This window comes from Micromys minutus, assembly GCF_963924665.1.
Source record: "Micromys minutus genome assembly, chromosome: 10".
Lineage (NCBI taxonomy): Eukaryota > Metazoa > Chordata > Mammalia > Rodentia > Muridae > Micromys > Micromys minutus.
This window is the reverse complement of record NC_137979.1, coordinates 44,736,817-44,757,253: the sequence shown is the minus strand read 5'-3', so window position 1 is coordinate 44,757,253 and position 20,437 is coordinate 44,736,817. Positions and strand designations below refer to the sequence as shown.

Below are 20,437 nucleotides of genomic sequence, written 5' to 3'. Positions count from 1 at the left end.
TCAGGTTCCCTGGGACTGGAGTTGCTGGTGGTTGTTAGCCATCCTGTGGGTGCTGGGAATTTAGCCAGGGTCCTTCCATTGTATAAGCAACAAGTGCCCTTAACTGCTGAGCTAATCCCCCAGCCCATTAGAATCTTTCCTGAGGGGATCCTTTCCTCTTAAGACCATGGGACCCCAATAGATACCTGCCACCTACTAAGAGAGTTTTCTTCATTTGAAACAGGGTTTGCTTTTTTTGTTTGTTTGTTTGGTTGGTTGGTTTTTGGTTTTGGTTTGGTGTTTTTGGTTTTTGTTTTGTTTTGGTTTTGGGTTTTGGTGGTTTCTTTGTTTTGTTCTGTCTGCTTGTTTTGTAGTTCAGTCTAGCCTCAAACTCAATATCCCCCTGCCTCAGCCTCCTGGTTGCTGACATGGGAGGCATATGCCACCCCACCTACCTGACTGCCATCATTCCTGAAGCTTGTTTCCACTGCATCTTCTTGCCCAGACCAAAGACTGTTTAGTAGGTGAGCCAGTTAGTTAGTTCTTGTCAACTTCACACAAACTTAGATATATTTGAGCAGAGGGATGTTTGCCTGAGAAGGGACCTCCGTAAGCCTGGCCTATGGGCAGCTATGGTGGGTTTTATTTCTGTTTTTGTTTTTTGAATAATGATTGATGTAGGAGGGACCAGGCCACTGTGGGTGGTGCCTCCCTGGGCAGATGGTCCTGGTTTCTTTAAGAAAACAGGCTGAGTAAGCCATGGGCACATCCAATAAGCAGCTTCTCTTCTCCGGAAGTTGTAAAATGAAGTATCCCTCCCAGTTGCTTCTAGTTATGGTGTTTTATGACAATAGTAGAAACCCTCAGACAGTAGGAAAACAAACCATCATCCCAGCTTTGAATACTGGTCTAATTGTTTACTTTCAAGACAGTTATGCAAATGCTTCCTTTTGTCTCTTGCTCCTCCCAACTCATAGCAGCCTCCAGGCTTAGTTTACAGCTTCGTGGCTTAGTTTAGTGCTGGGATTACAGACCTGTGCTAGGACACCCAGCTGAAACCTGAGCCTTACGTTAAATACCCAGGATCCCCTTATAATGCAGTGCACAGGGACATCTGCCTTCAGACTCCAGGGCAAATGAGATGGTCTGGATCCGAGCAGCTCTGACTTGAGCTGGATAGAGCTGGCCCCAGGGTAGCCAGCACATGGCTGAGTGTTCAGGACTTAGCAGGTGCCCACACTTACGTAAGGAATGAGTAGCTGAGCTGGCTGGGTTCTTCTACAAGTTCCCTCTCTGCTGCAGGTGTCTTCTATTTAAGGCTGTGGAAAGCCTTGGTTGATAATGCATTTTATATATAGGTTGATAATGTGATATATATATATTGATAATGTATATGTGTGTGTGTGTATTTTATGTGTGTGCACCTCAGTCCCCCCCTGTAAAATAAATGGCAGAACAATATCTTGGCTTACTCAAAGCTCAGCCCAAGGCATATGGTGTCACTTCTGACAGAGCTTACACTGGGCAGTACTCCCCTGGGAGCCCTAGGCTACTCCCCCCACCCACTCTTTCCGACTGTTTGACTGAGGATCTGCCTGGGAGGGAAGGAAGGGAAGAGGAAGCAAGATCTCATTATAAACCATCTGGTTCCTAAGCAGGAGTCTCCAAGGAAGGAAGGAGCCTCAGGGATAGTTATCTTCTCTGGCCGGAAAGAAAGGTCAAGATCTTCCCATAGCTCCAGAGAGCCAGTAGGATGTGTGAGCTTGGGACAACTGTGGGGAGAGGGAGATCTGAGATTGGGGTTCTCTGAATTGTCCTTAGAAAGTAGTTGCCTGAACCTCAAGACCCTTTCCACTCAAGAGTTGACAGCCTAGTGTTTCTTGTCACCTTGCTTTCTGGTGATAGCCTACAGGGTGCCAGGCAGTGGCCAGGATGGCAGAGGGTAGGCAAGCCAAGGCAGAAAGGATGCTCGGGTTGCTAGCCAGTGGTCAGGGCCTCTGTGGAGGGTGGGAGTTGGGTTCTTGTCATAGCAACCTCCAAAGCAGGAAGGGACTGCAGAAATTGGTTGAGATTCTCCAACAGGAACTGTGCCATTGGGGGAAAGGAGCAGGGAGGGCAGGAAGGAGGGAACATGTGGGCTTTCTTCCTCTCCATATTTGAGTATATAAACATGAAGTGTTTGGAAATGCTGAAAGAGCCTGAGAATCTCACCTAAAACCAAACAAATGCAGAAATAAAGCAGTCGGGACTGAAAGGAAAGAGACAAGTTTGTCTCTTTAAACCTCAGAACAAACTAGGGCATGGTGGTGGTGACTGTCTTAGTGCAGGTTTTACTGCTGTGAACAGACGCCATGACCAAGGCAGCTTTTATAAGAACAGCATTTAATCAGGGCTGGCTTACAGGTTCAGAGGTTCAGTCCATCATCGTCAAGGTGGGAACTCAGCAGTATCCAGGCAGCCATGGTTCAGGAGGAGCTGAGAGCTCTCCATCTTCATCTGAAGGGGGCTAGAATACTGACTTCCAGCAGCTAGGACTATTTCTTAAACCCAAACCCACAGTGACACACCTACTCTAACAAGGCCACACCTTCTAATAGTGCCACTCCCCTGAGCCAAGCATATACAAACCATCACAGTGACATTGCACTCCTGATAGAATCAGGTACCCTAGATGCAGAGCCAGGCAGATCTCTGTGAGTTCAAGGCCAGCCTTGTCTACGTCAATAGTTTCAGGCCACTAGCCAAGAAGGAAAATACACAAAACTATAACCAAAACAAATTTTAAAAATCCAATGCCTCAAAACATTGCCCTCAGTGGATTTTAACTAGTCTCATTTCTCAGTGTGGCTCATCGAACCTCACTTCTTCATCCAAGGTCACCTGGGCAGAGTGGCAGCAGCCTCTCCTCCTCTTTCTCATGGTCTCAGTCAGGCTCCCAGACTTCATCCCAGGGCAGCAGCAGACCGTGGCTTACAAGGGAGCCGCGTGCGGGCATCGCGAACTGAGGCCCCAGGGCTACATCTCTGTGGTTTCTCCCATTTGCCAGAGGTCTGCCACACGGACACTGAAGCAGTTTCCTCCTGCGTGTGCAGACTGAGGTACTGTACTTTCCAGTGTTTGGGGGCTGCCCTGGCGGCTGGAACCCCAAAGCAGACAGACAAAAATTAGGATCACACCACAGCAACTAGGGTTCAGCCCTAAGTTAAGTAAGTGGGAACAGTTCTGAGGTTTACGACAAGCCATGATGGAACACAGGTGACATCAAGTGACACCGGTGCCTCATCACCCTCCTGACATTTAGGCTCATTTCTGTGTTACAGACACCCCGACTGAGCTCTTCTGTCATCTTGGGAAGTTTTTCTCCAAACCACCTTTAACTGAATGAAAACCTGTTTCTGCCTGCTCTGGGTTCCTGGCGGAAGCCGAGAGGGGCTTGTACTTGGGGAATACTGAGGTGGGCCAAAGATCTGCAGGCAGAGTTGAGGATCAAGAAGGTCCAGGGCAGGTCTGTGCACACCAGTTTCCTGTTTCTCTTCACAAAATGGCTTCCCTCTCAGGCCTTCCCCACAGGACTGAAACTTCCCATTTACAGCCAAGCTTGCTCAAAGAGCAAAAGGGTTCTAGTTCACAGGCAGAAAGGCTCAAAGAAGGTCTCTTATTGGTCCAGCAGTGAGCCAATCACTGCAAGGCAGAACCTTGGAAGGACAGGATCCCTCCAGGGCCACAGGCAGGTAGAAATGGATTGGGCACAGTTGCCCCTGAGGAAAAGCTGTTTCCAGAGGGAGGAAAGAGTTGGGCAGACCAACATATACTCTGGCTCTTCTTGTGCAGAAAGTCACTTCTTAAGGTCAGCAATTGGCTGCTGGCCTTGAGTCGTGATTCTTAGGTAGGCCTGGTAATAGTAGGTATATCAGAACTTTCCAGACTGCCATGTTAGCCCCAGTTCTTCACTTATAATTCTAGTTTTTACTCAAGGCATTGTGACGAGTGTTTCTAGTATATTATCAAAACACAGAGGTTCAAGTGACTTAGCCAAGGTCACCCAGTAGGTCAGGAACGGAGCTCAACTTGGACTTTATTCTCCTGGCTGTGAGGGCAGGGGTGGGAATGGGTATCTTTACAGACAGGCATAGGATTTAGGCTTGGTTCTTGGCTCTGAACCCAACCTAAGCCTCTGCCAGGAGGGGAGAGGTGGGGCATGGTAGGGCACCTGTCTGTCTATGAACATTTTCAGACCTTTCACTGGGGTCACAATTCACAGTCGGGTGAACTCATCACCCATCCAATCAGAAATTAGCAGCTGGGGCAACACAAGAACACCTACAAAATCAACTAATCCGGCTGGAGAGATGGCTCGGAGGTTAAGAGCACTGGCTGTTCTTCCAGAGGTCCTGAGTTCAGTTCCCAGCAACCATATGGTGGCTCACAACCATCTGTAATGGGATCTGATGCCCTCTTCTGGTGTGTCTGAAGACAACTACAGTGTAGTTATAATAAATAAATATATATAATATATTATATATATATTTTTAAAGAATCAAATAATCTAAGTCTGACACAGAGACAGAAGTGTCAACCAGATGACATGCATGGATCTGACCCTGGCCCTCTGCATATAGTAACAGTGTGTAGCTTGGTCTTCATGTGGGACTCCTAACAGAGGGGGCAGTGTCTGTTGCCTGCCTTTGGGACCCATCCTCTAACTGGGGTGCTTCATCCAGCCTTAATAGGAGAGGATGTGCCTAGTCTTTCTACAACTTGGTATGGCAAGGCTGTTTGATGTCCATGGAAGGCTTCCCTCTCCTTTTCTGAGCGGCTTGGAGGCGGGTGAGAAGGGAAACTTCAGGTGTGTCTGCCGGAACAAGCGAGACACACAGAGAGCGTGGACGGATGCTGCAGACAGAGCATCCCTGTAGCATTGGCATCGTTATCTTAGTCTGCCAGGTTCGTTTCCCCCCTCACTGGCTGCATACTGACTTCTGTTGGGGTCCTGGGCACAGTCCTGGGCACCTTCTGACTGTGCTGTGTTCCAGATACAACAAACTCTGCTTCCTTTCTAGAGTCTCGGAGACGGACCATTTTTGAATACCACCGTGTGGAACTGGACTCTAGCAAGATCATCACCACCTCGGCTGTGGAGTTCACCCCATTGCCAAGTGAGCAGGGGCAGTCAGCTAGTCAGCTATTCTAGAAAATGTTTTAGACAAAAACAAAACAAAAAAAATCAACAAAAACAAAACAAAACAAACAAACCTGGGTTCTGATCTCAGGCCCAACCTCCAATCCCTGGGGGACCCAGTCACCTAACTTCTCTGGGCCTAATGTCACCAACCTGCTGTGTATAGAATGGCAACCTTGACATGGTCCAGCTCACTCCAGGCCCGGGTGTGGCTCGTATCTAATCAATACCGTCTATGGCTAGGAACACATATGTGAAACCAGAGATCTTAGCCTCCAGACCAATTGGACAGGGATCTAGAAATAGATCCGGTCTATACTCACCGTCTTCCTCTGGAGAGCCGTCCCTGAAGGCTGCCTTACCGAGTGGCCATGGTTGCTATGGGGCAGTCTATGTAACCAAGGCTGGTTTCTCCTCTGCAGCAATCCTCCTGCCTCTGCCTCCCAAGGGCATGTGCTACGACTGCACCTGGTTCAGAATCCCGTTTTTTTGCATATAGTTTTGTTCCTTCTCTGGTCATTTGGTGCCACCTGCTGCTACCTGAAACTGTAGCCAGTCATGTGACAGTTCTTCTGTTCCGTACCATTTCCAGCTGCACTTTTCTCTTCCCTGGAGGCTCTAAGAACAGATAACAGGGAAAGGACAGGAAGAGCTCTGGGCCTCATCTCAGCCTGGGATCAGCAAGTGTCTTCTCCCAGAATAGGGACCCTGGAGTGACCAGAAGATGAAAGCACAGGTCACAGCCACATATCAAGCTTGTCACCCTCCATGGAGACCAGAAGCCCATAGACTGGGACGTAAGGGTTACCCTAAGACTGGTAAGAGTAGGACTCATGCAGGACTGTAATCCCCTTTGGGAAGTTAATGCAGGAGAACATTGAGTTCAAGGTTAGCTTGGGCTACACAGAAAGACTTTGGGAAGAATCACACTTGAAGTCGTTGAGTATCGTGGAACAAGAATATCCAAGGCCAGGGTCAACTGTCAGCACAGTAGTGAGTCATCCTGGGAGCGCATGTCTAAGATTAAAATCTGGAGCTGGAGAGATGGCTCAGTGGTTAAGAGCACTGACTGCTCTCCCGGAGGTCCTGAGTTCAATTCCCAGCAACCACATGGTGGCTCACAACCATCTGTAATGGGATCTGATGCCCTCCTCTGGTGTGTCTGAAGAGAGTGATAGTGTGTTCACATACATTAAATAAATAAAAAAAAAAAAAAGGCCTAGAGTTTGGGAGGAGAGCAGGGACCTCGGCAGTGAACCTCAAGGCTCAGTCCCTGATTCAAACACAAACCTGTCACTCTCAGCTGCACAACCTACTAACCCTCAGTTCCCCCTATGACACGGGGTAAGGAAAGCTCCTACCCATGGTTTCCCCACGATGCATGACTGGCCTGTGGTGGGTGGTTATTTTTCTTGCTGACAGGACAAAAAAAAAAAAAAACTCTGTAAAGGCAATTTAAGATGGCTGGGTGTACTTGGCTCACAGTTTGAAGGTACACTCCATCTTGATGGCTAACCTGGTGTGGTGAGAACAACTCATATGAGAGTCAGCAGTTCAGAAGCCTGGTTCTCAACCCATGGGGCTTCCACTCAGCAATGGTCCCACACACACGTAAACCAGGGACTCCATTATTGGTTATATCTCTCTGGATAAGTCCTTACAGATACCTTAGAAGTGTTTCTTCTGGGTGATTCAAAATTCAGTCAAGTAGAAAATGGAGAGCAATTATGCCAGGGACCAAAAGCCAGAAGGAGGGGTTACAAAGAAGAGGGGAGGAGGAATTGTTCTCCAATAAACCCAGCACTCAGGAGCCAGAGGCAGGGGATCTCTGGGAGTTCAAGGCCAGCCTGGTCTGCATGCTAAGCTCCAGGACACCCAGGGATACACAGCAGAGAGACCCTGTCTCAAACAAAACAAAAATGGGGGGAGATTCAATAATGACGTTCAAGGTCCCCCAAATCAGAAACACTGCAGTTCAGGAAGGACCCTGAATTCAGAAGCTGCACCTCAGGAAGCAGTTACATGATGCTGACAGCGCTACCTCCTCTCTTGCAGCCTGCCTCCAGCATCAGAGTTGTGACACCTGCATGTCCTCCAACCTGACCTTCAACTGCACTTGGTGCCACGTCCTGCAGAGGTTTGTGTCCAAGTTCGGAGGATAGACCGTGGGAGGATGGTGGGGATGGGTAGGGGGTAGTCAGAGTCCGCTGACAGCCTTAGACCTCACTGCACACTGTCTCTGCAAGCATTAGGATCTCTCTGTCCATTGTCAGTCTGGCTCTTAGGACAGGAATGTCACAAGTAAGTTTCTCTCAAGGCTTGTGCCTGATCCAGATGGATGTGTACAGTACGACCTGAGGTGGCCAGGCTTCTGAAAAGCCATCCAGAGACCCCAGAGGCTATAGATCTTCCTAGCTCCCAGGAAAGCTGGTTCATTCTGAGCCAGGGCATCACAAAGAGTAGGTCATAGCTGTGGTCATAGCTGTGGTCACACCAGGATCACTGGCTTCTTTCATCAGAATTTCCAGAGAGACCCCAGGCCTGTGTCTTAACATGACAACCTATTTATAAGCAACTGACAGGCCATAACACAAAAGCTCATCATTACTGGGTGAGCTCCATGCCCCCCCCCAAAACTACCCCAAGATCCCTCCTAGGCTGGAACAGGGTTTTCTGAAAACCAGCAGCATGTATACTACAGGTATCCATGGTTACCCAGGAAGCTACAAAGCTCTGCTTGCTTGTGGAAGCTCAGGACATTCTGGATGAGATTCAGTTTTGTGGTTAAAGTTCTTAAACCCAACTTATGGGTTCTGTTCTGGAATCATATCCTTATAGATTAGATTCATAATTCAACCTCTGTTCTTCTAGCCAAGATAAATAAATTTTGGGGAAGGACTTCCTTTGAGGACGATGACTCTCCGGAGATTGTGAAACCCTACAAGTTCCAAGAGCCTTTGAAGCCATCTTGAAAATGGCAGAATCGCAGGCTCCAAGTCTCTGCGTGGCTGTTGTACAACTGTCAGCATTTTCTTTGCTTCCTCCCAACATCCCAGAGCAGAAATAGAAGCTCTTGATCCCAGAGGCTGCTGGGCTGGCACACTGGCAGACAAACCACCCATCAGGGAGACTCAGCATTCCTACTGTCCTTCCCTCCAGCTGTTCCTTTACCCTATGAAATGGCCTAGCATTTGTGACCCAGGGAGACATGGGTGTGGCACACACTGGTACTGCAGCTCCTGTAATCTCAGATAGTATTTTACCAAGCATACCCTTAGGAGAAGAGCTACAGAGCCCCAGAAGTAACTGGCATAGACCCTTAGCTGTCTTCCAGGACTTGAGATTTACTGCCTGTGGACTGTGAGAACCACATGGAAGGCTGGACGGGGTGTGTGTGGTGGTGTAGGCTTTTAATCCTCGCACTTAGAGGAGACAGAGATAGGCAGATATATCTATGATATTTAAAGTCACTCTGGCTTACATTGTGGGTTCCAGGACAGCCAAGGCTACATAGTGAAAGCCTGTCTTAAAGAAACAAAACAAATCAAGCCAGGTCAGGCTTGGAGAGATGAGTCAGCTGTTAACCCTGGCTGCTTTTCCAGAGGGACACTATTCAAATCTCAGCACTCATTGCTGTCTGCAATTCCAGTTCCAAGGATCTATCGCCCCCTTCTGACCTCTGCAGGCACTGCACACATGTGGTACACAGATAATTCATGCAGGCAAAACACCCATGTATGTAAAAAAAAAAAAAAAAAGAAAGAAAGAAAGAAAAAAAAAGAAAAGAAAAATCTTTAGAAAGAAAAATCTGGTCATGGTAGCACAAACCTAGAATTCCAGCACTTGAGAGGAAGGCATCTTTAGTTATGTAGTGAGTGTGAGACCAGAAACCTACAAAATGTGATCCCAATGGTCCAAGATCTCAAGAGCATGATTTTGGAGTGCTTTGTTTCATACATTTTCCTTCCTTCTTTCCTCCCTCGATTCTTTCCTCCCTCCCTCCCTCCCTCCCTCCCTCCTTCCCTTCCTTCCTTTCTTTCCTTTTTAGATTTTGTTTATTTTGTGTATGCGAGTTCACTGTAGCTGTCTTCAGACACACCAGAACATGGCATCAGAGCCCATTACAGACGTAGTGAGCCACCATGTGGTTGCTGGGAATTGAACTCAGAACATCTGGAAGAGCTGTCAGTGCTCTTAATCACTAAGCCATCTCTCCAGCCCCATTTTTTAAAAAAATATTTATTTCTATTTTATTTGTATGGGTTTACTTGTGTGTATTTTCATGCAGTGCCCATGGAAGCCAGGAGATGGCGTTGGATCACCTGGAACTGGAGTTACAGGTGGTGTGAGCTACCGTGTGGGTACTGGGAATTGAACTCATGTTCTCTGCCAGATCAGCCAGTGCCCCATCTCATGCATTTTTAAAGCTGAGGAGCATTTTCTGAGCCTTGGGGTGATGCCTGAGATGAGCTCACATGGTCCCTGGGATCCTGTGGCTGCTGCCAGCCATGATTCAGCATCCAACCAATGCTGAGCCACAGGAAAATGGCTTCCGCAGACAAAGCAAACCCTCCCTTCACCACCATCTCCTGATAGTGGCCACACCCAAACTTAGAGACAGACACTGCAATGAGACCCAGAGTTCCTGGGTATGAAGATGCTGGCCATGTGGGGGAATCTGGGGGCTCTGCTGATGGGTTGTACCTCTGTGACGGAACAGAGATGCTTCATCAGAGAGTACAAGGAGCTGAAACCATTCATTTCAGACAGACACCACAGCACTGGACTCACTCCAGCCCTGGCTTCCCCCAGCCAGCTCTCTGGAGCCTCAGAGGGTTAATCCCAGGTCCCTGAAAAGCCAGAGGGCAGAGCCAGTGCCCAGGGCATACCTATGGATCTCTTTCCCTCTCTTCCTCTCCCCCTCTGTAGCCGCCCAGGGCCTCCCCCCCTGCTCTGCAAAGAACAGTTTCTCTGACCTGCAGGTCTGTTTTCGTTCTACGCTGATCTTCAGCCCTGTAGCTGCTCATTCTCATCCCAGCATGTCATTGTGAGGGTCCCTGGAGGTGGCCCTGGTGCAGGGGCTGATAGTCAAGAAGCACTCAGTAACGGCCATTCTCACTCCCTTCTCCGAGACAGTGTTGCTTAGCTCGAGACTTAACATGTGGTGAGGTTAAGCCCAAACTGAAGACTTGGGGTTGTGGTCTTTTGGTTTTTGATTTGTTTATGTATTTGAATGTTTTTGCCTGGTTGTGCGTCTGTGCACCACGTACATGTCTGGATCGCTTGGAGTCCAGAAGAGGACATTGGATTCTCTAGAACTGAAGTTACAGAAAGCTGTGGATTTCCATGTGGCTGTTGGGGACAGAACCTGGCTCAACGTGCTGTGTATGCCAGGCTGGCCTTGAACTGATTCTTGGGCATACACTGCCACAACCACTGTGAAGATTCAGACTATTCTGTTTTTCAAGACAGGGTTTCTCTGTGTAGTCCTAACTGTCCTGGAACTCACTCTGTAGACCAGGCTGGCCTCAAACTCACAGATCCACCTGCCTGTCTCCAGAGTGCTGGAATTAAAGGTCACCACTGCCTGGCCCAATCCAGTCTTAAAGGACTCTGCCAACATCATCAAAGAAGCCTGAGTTCTGGGCTCCAAACTTCTCTTTGTCCTCCAGCCCCTAAAAACTTGGGCTAGGATATCCGGAAAGAAGCAGCTGCTGGGACTGAGCTGCTTTGCCTGTGCTAGTGGTGTGGTCTCTTAATGTTCCATTGCAGATATGCCTGGGTTGAGTAGGGCTTAGTGGCTTCCTTTGGCACCAAGAAGGAAGGATGGGAATTTAAGCAGAATGATTCGAAGAACATCCTCCAGTTCATGTGTGTGCCCCACGCTCTCCATAGGAAAGCCCTTGGGTCTTCCTGAATGCAGTGCCCTCTCGGGAGAGCCTTGTCAGCCCCCGGCACCAACCTTACTGCTGCCTCCTTGTGATTACAAAGGGGGAGTTGGCTGTGTCAGCTGATGCCATTCTGCACCCAGCTCCTGCTCCTCAGTGGTGACAGAAAGCCCTTAAATGAGCGAGACTTTCTCTAAAGAAGGCATAGTCACGGGCATCCCAGATTCCTAGCAATGCCTTAGGACAAAGTTGAGGGGACCCTGAGAGTTCCCAGGATCCTGCACACACACAGGCATGCTAAGCAGAGAAAGCTTTGATCAGAAGGAAGAAGTCGAGGGTATGAGGGTCCTAGTGCCAGTCCCATAATTACCTCCTTCCTGGGGCCCCTCTTCAGGGGCCTTTCTTGAGTCTAACCAGCCAGTCTTGAGCTGAGCCCCCCTCTCAGTACCTTCACAGACCTGTAGTGAGTAGAGGGGTAAATGGGGGGAGGATTCTATGTTTAACCCCTCACATCTCCAGTATCTGGTCTCCTCTAGATGTTCCAGTGGCTTCGACCGCTACCGCCAAGAATGGCTGGCCTACGGCTGTGCCCAGGAGGTGAGCTATATGAGTTGTTTGCTGTTGTCCCTGTTGGAGGTGGGATGCTTCCAGGGGACTCTACTCCTGATGTTTCTCATGGTGGCTTTCCCTCGTGACAGCGCCATCCTCCCCTTCATCCCAGATATGTTTTCTGTTCTATTCAGAGTCACTTTAGAACGTTTTCCGGGGCTCATTGTGTCCGTGACACTGGTCCTGTTAGGGATGTGACCTTGAACAGGCAGCTCTTAGCAATTGGTTACCTCAGAAAAGAAGGGGTGCTGGGTCTGGCCTCTACTAGACTCCATAGCTGACTCCTCTGGGCCACCACACTCCCTGTAATGTTAATGAAGCTCTCCCCCTCCTGATTCTGAGGGAAACTATAATTCTGGGAGTGAGGGGGAATGTTCCGTTCTTGTCCCACACCCTCTTGATTTTGAGGGAGGTGATAATTCTGGGAGTGAGGGTGTTGTTCCGTTCTTCCCCCTTCCCCTCAGGCAGAGCCTTCCTTTGACTCTATGCTAGCTTCTCTACCTCACACATCTTCCTGGCTCTTCTTGCAAGTCGGACACCCTGGACATACCGAGCACTTCACCGTGTGCTCTATACTCACTGTTACTGAACATGGTCCTAAAACCTGGGGACCAGGGCCCACGCTGACCAGAGGGGAAACTGAGAGGCACAGTGACAGCCTGCCATTTACCACCACAAGGTGCCAGGCTCAGTGTTTAAACATAAGCTCTTCTGCCTCCTGCCGTGCTCCCATCTTTCTCTGGTCTTAAGAAAAAAATATTTGGGGCAGCAAAATGGCTCAGTGAGTACAGGCGCCTGCTGCCAAGCCTGAAGACTCGAGTTGATTACTGGAACCTACGGGATGGAAGGCAAGCATTGACCCCAGCAGTTTGTTCCCTGACCTCCATATGCTGGCTGTAGTGGTTACACACTTTTTTCTTTTTCTTCCTTCCTCCCTCCTTTCCTTCCTTCCTTCCTTCCTTCCTTCCTTCCTTCCTTCCTTTCTTTCTAGTTTTACTTACTTAATGTATGAGCACTCTGCTGCCTATACATCCACAGGCCAGCAGAGGGCATCAGATCCCCTTATAGATGGTTGTGAGCCACCAGGTGGTTGCTGGGAATAGAACTGAGGACCTCTGGAAGAGCAGTCAGTGCTCTTAACCACTGAGCCATCTCTCCAGCTCCCTACATGCTTTAAATAGATAACAAATATGCACTAAATAAATAAATGAAAACAACTGTCTAGCCAGTCATATCTGACATTGGCTATTAGTGACTGTTAAGATGTTGTTGTTGTTACTAGGTTTTTTTTTGGTTTTGTTTTGTTTTGTTTTGTTTTCTTAGATAAGGTCTCTGTGTATAGAACTGGGTGTCCTAGAACCCAAGCTGGCCTCAAACTCACAGAAATCTGTTTGCCTCTACCTCCAGGTGCTGGGACGAAAGGAGAGCACCCAGCTAGTAACTGTTAGGATTTAATCTGTCTATTTAAGATTAACACCTCAGCCCCCCTCCCTAATGAAGGATGTGAAGCAGCTGACAGAGAAATTACCCTGTCCAATAAGATGCTTTCGAGATGAAGTGGGAGACCCCATCTCAGTTATTTTCTCATTATGATATGATCTCAGTTATTTTCTCATTATGATATAATTTTCTCTTAGATATGGTCTCATTGTGTGGACCAGGCTGGTCTAGAACTCCTGGGCTCAATCAACTACCACCCCTCCTTTCTTACCCCCAAGTACTTGGGTGTAAGTGCAAGGTTTGTATGCAAAGGGCTGGCTGTGTCCAGAAGTGGCACTGGGGTCTCTTGCAGGCAGAAGGCAAGACTTGCGAGGACTTCCAAGACCACTCAGCCTCCTCCGACAGCTCCTTCAGCCCCTTTGATGGCAGCTCCACCACCTCTTCCTCCCTCTTCATCGACAGCCTCACCACAGAAGGTAAGACATGAGTCTTGGGGTAGAGAGAAGTCCCAGGAAGAGCTTGACCATTCCTAATTGGGACCATCTCACAGGGCAGGAAGTGCCTTTTTTAATAACCTTCCTTTATTTATTTATTCTCTTCCCCTTCTGGTACTGAGATTGAACCAGGGCCCTGCATAATGTTAAGCAAACACTCTCCCACTACAGGGTATGTCCACCCCTTCTGATTTACTGGGACAAGACTAGTTGCCTTTTTTAAAAAAGATGTAAAGATGTATTTATTTACTTTATGTATGTGAGTACAGTGTGGCTGTCTTCAGACACACCAGAAGACATCAGATCCCATTACAGATGGTTATGAGCCACCATGTGGTTGCTGGGATTTGAACTCAGGACCTCTGGAAGAGCAGTCAGTGCTCTTGAGTGCTGAGCCATCTCTCTAGAAGGCAGAGAGAGTGAGAACACACTGGGTCTTTGAAACCTCTAAGGCTCCTCACAATATCATACCTCCTCTAACAAGGCCACACCTCCCAGTCCTTTCCAAACAGTTTCACCAACTGAGGACAAGTATTCAAACCTATGAGAATGTTGGGGGAGGGGTATTCTCATTCAAGCACCACACAGGGTCTCACTCTGGTCTCATTTACATTTTATAATCATTTAGTAATTGAAGGATAATTTCAAAGTAAAATCTATAAAAAGCAAAATTTGACAAATTTTGGTTTCTTGCTCCCCTCCCCAGCTGACTTCCTCTTGACCCATAGAGAACAACTTTTTTTTTTAATTTTATTTTTTGTTTGGTTTGGTTTGGTCTTGGTTTTGGTTTTATGAATGTATTTTCCCAGTATGCTCTCTGTCTGGGTGCTACATGCATGCAGTGCCCACAGAGGTCAGAAGAGGGCGACCGATCCTTTGGAATTGGAGTTACAGAGTACTGTGAGCTGCCCTGTGGGTGCTGGGAACTGAACTCTGGAAGAATAGCAAGTGCTCTCCCAGCACTAGGTAGCCCTGGCTGCCGTGGAATTCACAGGGTAGACCAGGCTGGCTCCAAACTCAGAGTTCCCCTGCCTCTGGATCCCTAGGGCTGCAATCAAAGGTGCGGGACACCGCTGCCTGCCTAGAACAGCAAACACTCTTGAGAGCTGAGCCTTCTCTCCCGTCTGCAATGGAAATTTTCATATTCTGGTTTTCTTCTGTTGTCTATGTTTTGACTCTTCAAACCCCTGAGAGATGTGGGATCCCAGTGCCTCAGAGATCAGGTGCCAAGGGCAGGAAGGATGGAAGACAACAAATAGTACCCTGGAAATCGGCAGAACCAGAGTAGTAAGTGGGGAAACTCCAAACACCCCAGAAGTAATATTTGTGTTCAATGCAATGTTTATAAAGATCAAAATTAATCTAAAAATTCCACAATGCACCAGATACCAAAGTTTTCAACCAAGACTGAGACTTGAAAGTCAGTCTTGCCGAGTTTTCTGTGGTAAGACTTAGCAGGAGGAAGTGGGGGTGGGGTGGAGTTAGGGGAGAGGGGGCAGGAGGCAGAAGTGACCACACACTGGGCAGCTCAGCAGTGCGGACGGCCAGGGGTCTGGAGAACCTTGAGTAGCTTCTCCACAGTGTGACGTAAGAGGAGGAGAAAAGGACCTGACAGGGCCTAGAACCCACGTGAGCACTAAGAGTCTCCAAGAGTCTGGACACTGGAGGCATGGTTAAGACTGTTTCTAGTTGAAGCCATTAGAGCCACAACCTGTGCTGCTTTGGAGCCTTGGGACACTGGCTTCCTTTGCCTCCTGTGGTGAAATCTCCAGAGGGTTGGCTGCAGGACAGACTGAGAAGCTGTTGGTGTGTGCCTTGAGGTGTAGAGAAGGCATGAAAACTGCTGCCAGGGGACCACTGTGAGCCTTCCACAGCGTCCAGCCACCCCTTAGAAGGCTAGGCAAGGTTTCCATAAGGCACTCCAGCCAGTCGCCTGGCCCATCTCTCTACCCCATAGTAGACACAGCTGGACAACTCTTTGACCCTGGGCTATCACATCCACCCCTCTTACTAGCTTAGGACTCACATCCTCCCTCTGGGAAATGTCTGCTGATTCCCATGACCTGGGTGAGGCCTGAGAGACATCTTCATCATGTGAAGCTTATTTATTTATAGGTTGTTTTGTGTGTGCATGTGTGTGTGTGTCTGTCTGTCTGTGTGCATGTGTGTGTGTTTGTGTGTGCATGTGTGTGTGCATGCATGTGTGTGCATGTGTGTGTGCGCGTGTGTGTGGTGTATAAGCTAAACCAGAGGCTTCCCACGCGTCCCATGCTTGGCATGTTCTCAGTGGTTGAACTTCAGCACGGCACTGTAAGTGCCATTCCCTACAGGTTAGCTGAGGCAGGTGGGGACCACGTCCATCTATGATCTCACTAACTCTACCCCCAGCGCCAGCCCATAATAAGCACTCATACAGTGTTTGTCGATTGAATGACACAAGACAGGAAAAGATGGCTTGTCCCAGTCTTCCCTGTTACACCGCCGTGTAGTTTTGGGCAGGACACCTCCCCTTTCCAGATGGAGAGTTAACAATGAACTTCTTTAAAGTCCCAACCGGAGCCAGGCTGTCGGAGGTCTGAATGATTCCACTAACATTTTTCCTTTTGTCCTCTTTGAAGACGACACCAAGTTGAATCCCTACGCAGAAGGAGACGGTGAGTACAAAACCAGACAGATGGCGGTGGGCTCACCCTGAGGCGTCATAGCAGGTGAAGGAGAGGAAAGAGCAGAGTGGTCAGGGTCCTAGGCCTCTGGCTGAACTGGAGGACTGGAGTCTGAGGCCACAGATCCCTAGGTGGATGGAACATGCCTACCCTAGACACTTCTCATCTCAGCCATGAGCCTCCTGTGTCTACTGCCCTGAAAGGAACTTGAGGAAGTAGCGGAGCCAATGCCACCAGCAGGGGGACTTGTGGCTGTGGCCTTGCTTCCCTGTGGACCTCACAGCTGTATGGAAGAGCAGTTTCTGCAACACCCAGTCTCCTTCCCAGGCAGAGAGCATCCACTGCCTGCTGGTGGGGTACCAGAAGGTGGGCTACTACCAGGCTCAGGAAGGATGTTCTCTGATCATAGGAAGGGCCCTCCTTTCCTGTCAAAAGCCACATCCTTGCTGAAAATCCACACCAGTCTTTCCAGATCAAAGCTGGAGGTAGTCCTTGGAAAGGCTCCTTTTTACTGATTCAGTCTGGCATACCTCTAAGTGGAGGTAACATCATTGTTCTGTCCTACAAGGAGCTTGAGAGACCCGTGGTGGGGACGGGGCCAGGCCATGCTCTTCCAGCTTGTGCTACTTACACATCTGTCACAAGCCCGAAGGTCACATCACAGTATCACAAGGTAGGGGCTGGTGGCCAACCAGCAAGTCAGCAGAAGCTAGCCTGGGATATAAGTCCTTTTAACCGCCTTACTCCATGCCAGCTGGAGGCTCCAGCAGACACGGGAGTGGCCTGGATAGTTTCTGGATGGGTTTCGTCTGTACACAGTGCCCAACAGAGACGCATGGGGATAGCAACAGTGCTGACACTCTCCCCATCCTATTGAAATCCTCACTCAGTTGCCTCCCTTCCCACTCAAGACACCCATGAGAAGAACTGGGTGTTTCCATTGCTGACATCCACATCTGTTGTTTTGGCTCACTCCTTCATATTAAGTAAGGGAAACAGCAAATACCTACCCAGGTAATGTTAAGGAACCCTGCTTCTTAGCGGCTGACACTCTCTGTGTGTCCGCAGGCAAACGGCATGCCATCTCTGTGTTTCTATTACCCCAGTCACAGAAGGAAGGGTGGGTCTGGGTGAGCCTCTTATCCTTAGGATGTGTTTTAGAAGCTTGGGGTGTTCTCTAAGAGTGGCCTGTGGGTGCCTCCAGAGGATCTGGTCCTTCCCATTGAATTTTGTTGAAATGGGATTCTCTTCTTCACAGTGGACCCTATTGTTTTTAAGACCTGGAGAGTTCCTGCTCTGCAGCAGACCCCAATCTAGCAACAGACAGAAGCAAGGATGAATATGGTTATTTGCCATCAAAGCAGTTAGTGCTAGCCTGGGACTTCCCTGATGCTGGGGGTGGTTCTCAGCTCTGTCATTTTATCTACTGCATGGTAACCCCAGCTAGATAGCTACTGTCCTTGTCCTACAAAGGTGACAGCAGATGCTCACAGAGGCTGTCTTGTCCAAAGTCACATAGCTAGTAAGTGGCAGAGTATAGATTTGAACCCAAGAAGCCAGTCTAGATTCCCATCCTTATTTTTTATTATTATTATTATTGTTATTATTATTATTATTATTATTATTATTATTATAGTTAGGGTTCCTACTGTATAGCATTATAACACTGACTATTCCGGAACTCACTATGTAGACCATGCTGGTCTTGAACTCACAGAGATCCTGCTGCCTCTGCCTCTCAAGTGCTGGGATTAAAGGTCTGCACACCCTTCTTCACCAACAGATTTTTTTGAGACCAGGTCTCATATAGCCCGGGCTAGGTTCAAACTCACTATGTAGGTTAGAATGGCCTCGAACTCTTGATCCTCCTGCCCTCTCCCAAGTGCTGAGATTACAGGCCTTTGAAACCACACTCAGCTAAGATCCCAACTTTTTATTATCACTTTTAGTGTATGTGTGTGTAGAGATGGTGGATACCTACTACCCTTCCTGTGGTAGTCAGGGCACAGCTTGTGGGAGTCAGTTCTCTCCTTTCCACCATGTAGTTCCCAAGGACTGAACTCATCATAGTCTTGGCAGCAAGCACCTCTACCCACTGAGCCATCGCACTGGCCCACAGATCCCATACGATTAACTCTCACATGCCCTGTCTGAATTCCTAAAAAGTACTTAAGTGGCACAGGCATTTGAAAAAGCTTCCTATAATTTCTTAAGAGTGACTTCCAAATGATTCTGGAAAACACCTTAAAGGTGCCAGAACATTAATAATAATTAATTGTTTTCATCATTCCCTAATGTTTCGGTAAATATTTAAAAATATATAAAGGCTTTATCTTTCTATCGACCCTGAGGTCTCAATCTTCAGGCCCGATTTTAGTTTGGAGCCACATGCACCTCTGGCGCCTGGTCTGAGCCATCACCACAGCCCAACTTGTCCGTGCAACTCCCTTCCCTGGCTGTTTTCTACTGCCTGTTCTCCGCCTCTGTCCCGGGGTGTTTCTGTATCCCAAAATCCCACATAAATACAACTCTACAGCCCAAATACTTTTCACTCAGGTTTATATATCCAACTCTCAATCCACAAACCCTCTACACAACCAGATTACATCAAATAGACAAAGATACAAACTGCCCTTCTAGATCTGTAAGATCCTTAATGTTCATAGCTTTTTAACACCAATTAATCCCACCTGGGTCTAGCTGGTCCTTGGGAAGCTCCAGGTTGCCACAGCCTTCCCCCTCCTCCTCTGACCTCCTCAGCCCTCTCCACCTCCCTCACCCAGCCCAGTCACTGGCTTTCCTTTATTTTACTAATTAAAATGGGAAGGGTCAGTTGGAGTTGTAAAACTAGGCTGCTTAGCCCTTCTTGGAGAAGTGAAATTAACATTAAAACACAAACATATTCAGGACTATCTACACCCAAATCCTGCTATACCTTTCTGTGGGTTAGGAAATGTGGGCATTCATCTTCAGGACCTTGTCAGAACCCACTGCTTCCTGAAGCCTTCCTTCGTCCTACTATCTCCACAGGCCTTCCAGACAACTCGTCCCCAAAGACCAAGGGTCCGCCTGTGCACCTGGGCACCATCGTGGGCACGGTGCTAGCTCTACTCCTGGTAGCGGCCATCATCCTGGCTGGGATTTACATCAGCGGCCACCCTAATTCCAATGCCGCACTCTTCTTCATCCAGGTCAGTGTGAGATCCGCCTGCATCTGCCTCAGACCAACTTCCGCAGCGAGGTTTCTTTTGGTATTTAGAACCCACCTCACCCCATGCCATCTTATCTTCATTCCATGGTTCATCATCCTTAAGACTCAGCACCTAGGCATCCCCTCCCTGGGAAGTGCTCTGTTTGCTTTCATGAGGTTAGAAAAGCCCCCAGAGGAAGCTGATCGAAACGCCCTATTAGTAGCAGGCAGCTTTCCCATTAATGTCTTGAGGTTTCTTGTCCCCAAATTCTAGGTAGTGGACTCATTCAGAACCACTGTGTTTCACTGCCTCTGTGGGCTTTTGAGGGGACAGTTGACAACCCAGATGTCCAGTGAGGTGGCATTCACTGACTTTGCCTCTGTGTTCCTGCAGCGGAGACCTCACCACTGGCCAGCCATGAAGTTCCACAACCACCCCAGCCACGCCACCTACACAGAGGTCGAGCCCTCCAGCCACGAGAAGGAGGGCTTCGTAGAGGCCGAACAGTACTGAGAGCACCAGACCAAAGACCTGGGGATGGCGTGAAAGACAAGTCACAGCAAAGAGAAGCGATCTTTCCCTGGCCTCCTCTGAGCTGATCCTGGGCCAGGAAGACAAGACAACAGCTTCTGGTGCCAAAACTAGAGTTCGGCCCTCGGGGCTCAGTAACACAACTGTGAAGGTTTCTTAAAGGAACAGTAACTTCAGAGTTTTGTGTTTCGATGGGAGGAGGCTTTGTTATTTGAGTCTCTGGGTGCTCTGCAGCTATCACGGAGCTCCTGCCCACCAGAGACAGCCTCCTGTGCTGCTTCTCCCGCTGCAGCCCCCACTGGGCCATTGTATTCTGGGGTCTATAGACTCAGCGCTGGTCTTCCTAGCTATGGAGTCAGTGTAGTTGGCTCCAATACTTTGTGGCTCTGGAAGCCTGAAGCGGGGGTCCCCCACCATCTGAGAGCTCTTATCCCTGAGAGAAGCTAAAAGAGAGGAGAGAAAA

The 20,437-nt window shown here is 48.6% G+C and overlaps 1 protein-coding gene across 1 annotated transcript in view; it reads left to right on the top strand.

Moving 5' to 3' along the window:
• Nucleotides 1-19,956, top strand: part of PLXDC1 (plexin domain containing 1) — a gene marked incomplete at both ends in the record, with an annotated part of 56,719 nt that extends 36,763 nt beyond the window's left edge. The window contains 7 exons of the mRNA XM_080922432.1: nucleotides 5,040-5,135; nucleotides 7,214-7,295; nucleotides 11,583-11,643; nucleotides 13,448-13,571; nucleotides 16,208-16,243; nucleotides 19,283-19,443; nucleotides 19,837-19,956. Coding sequence (XP_080778558.1) covers nucleotides 5,040-5,135; nucleotides 7,214-7,295; nucleotides 11,583-11,643; nucleotides 13,448-13,571; nucleotides 16,208-16,243; nucleotides 19,283-19,443; nucleotides 19,837-19,956 — 680 coding nt within the window. The remainder of the gene's footprint in view (nucleotides 1-5,039; nucleotides 5,136-7,213; nucleotides 7,296-11,582; nucleotides 11,644-13,447; nucleotides 13,572-16,207; nucleotides 16,244-19,282; nucleotides 19,444-19,836) is intronic.
• Nucleotides 19,957-20,437: the final 481 nt, after the last annotated feature.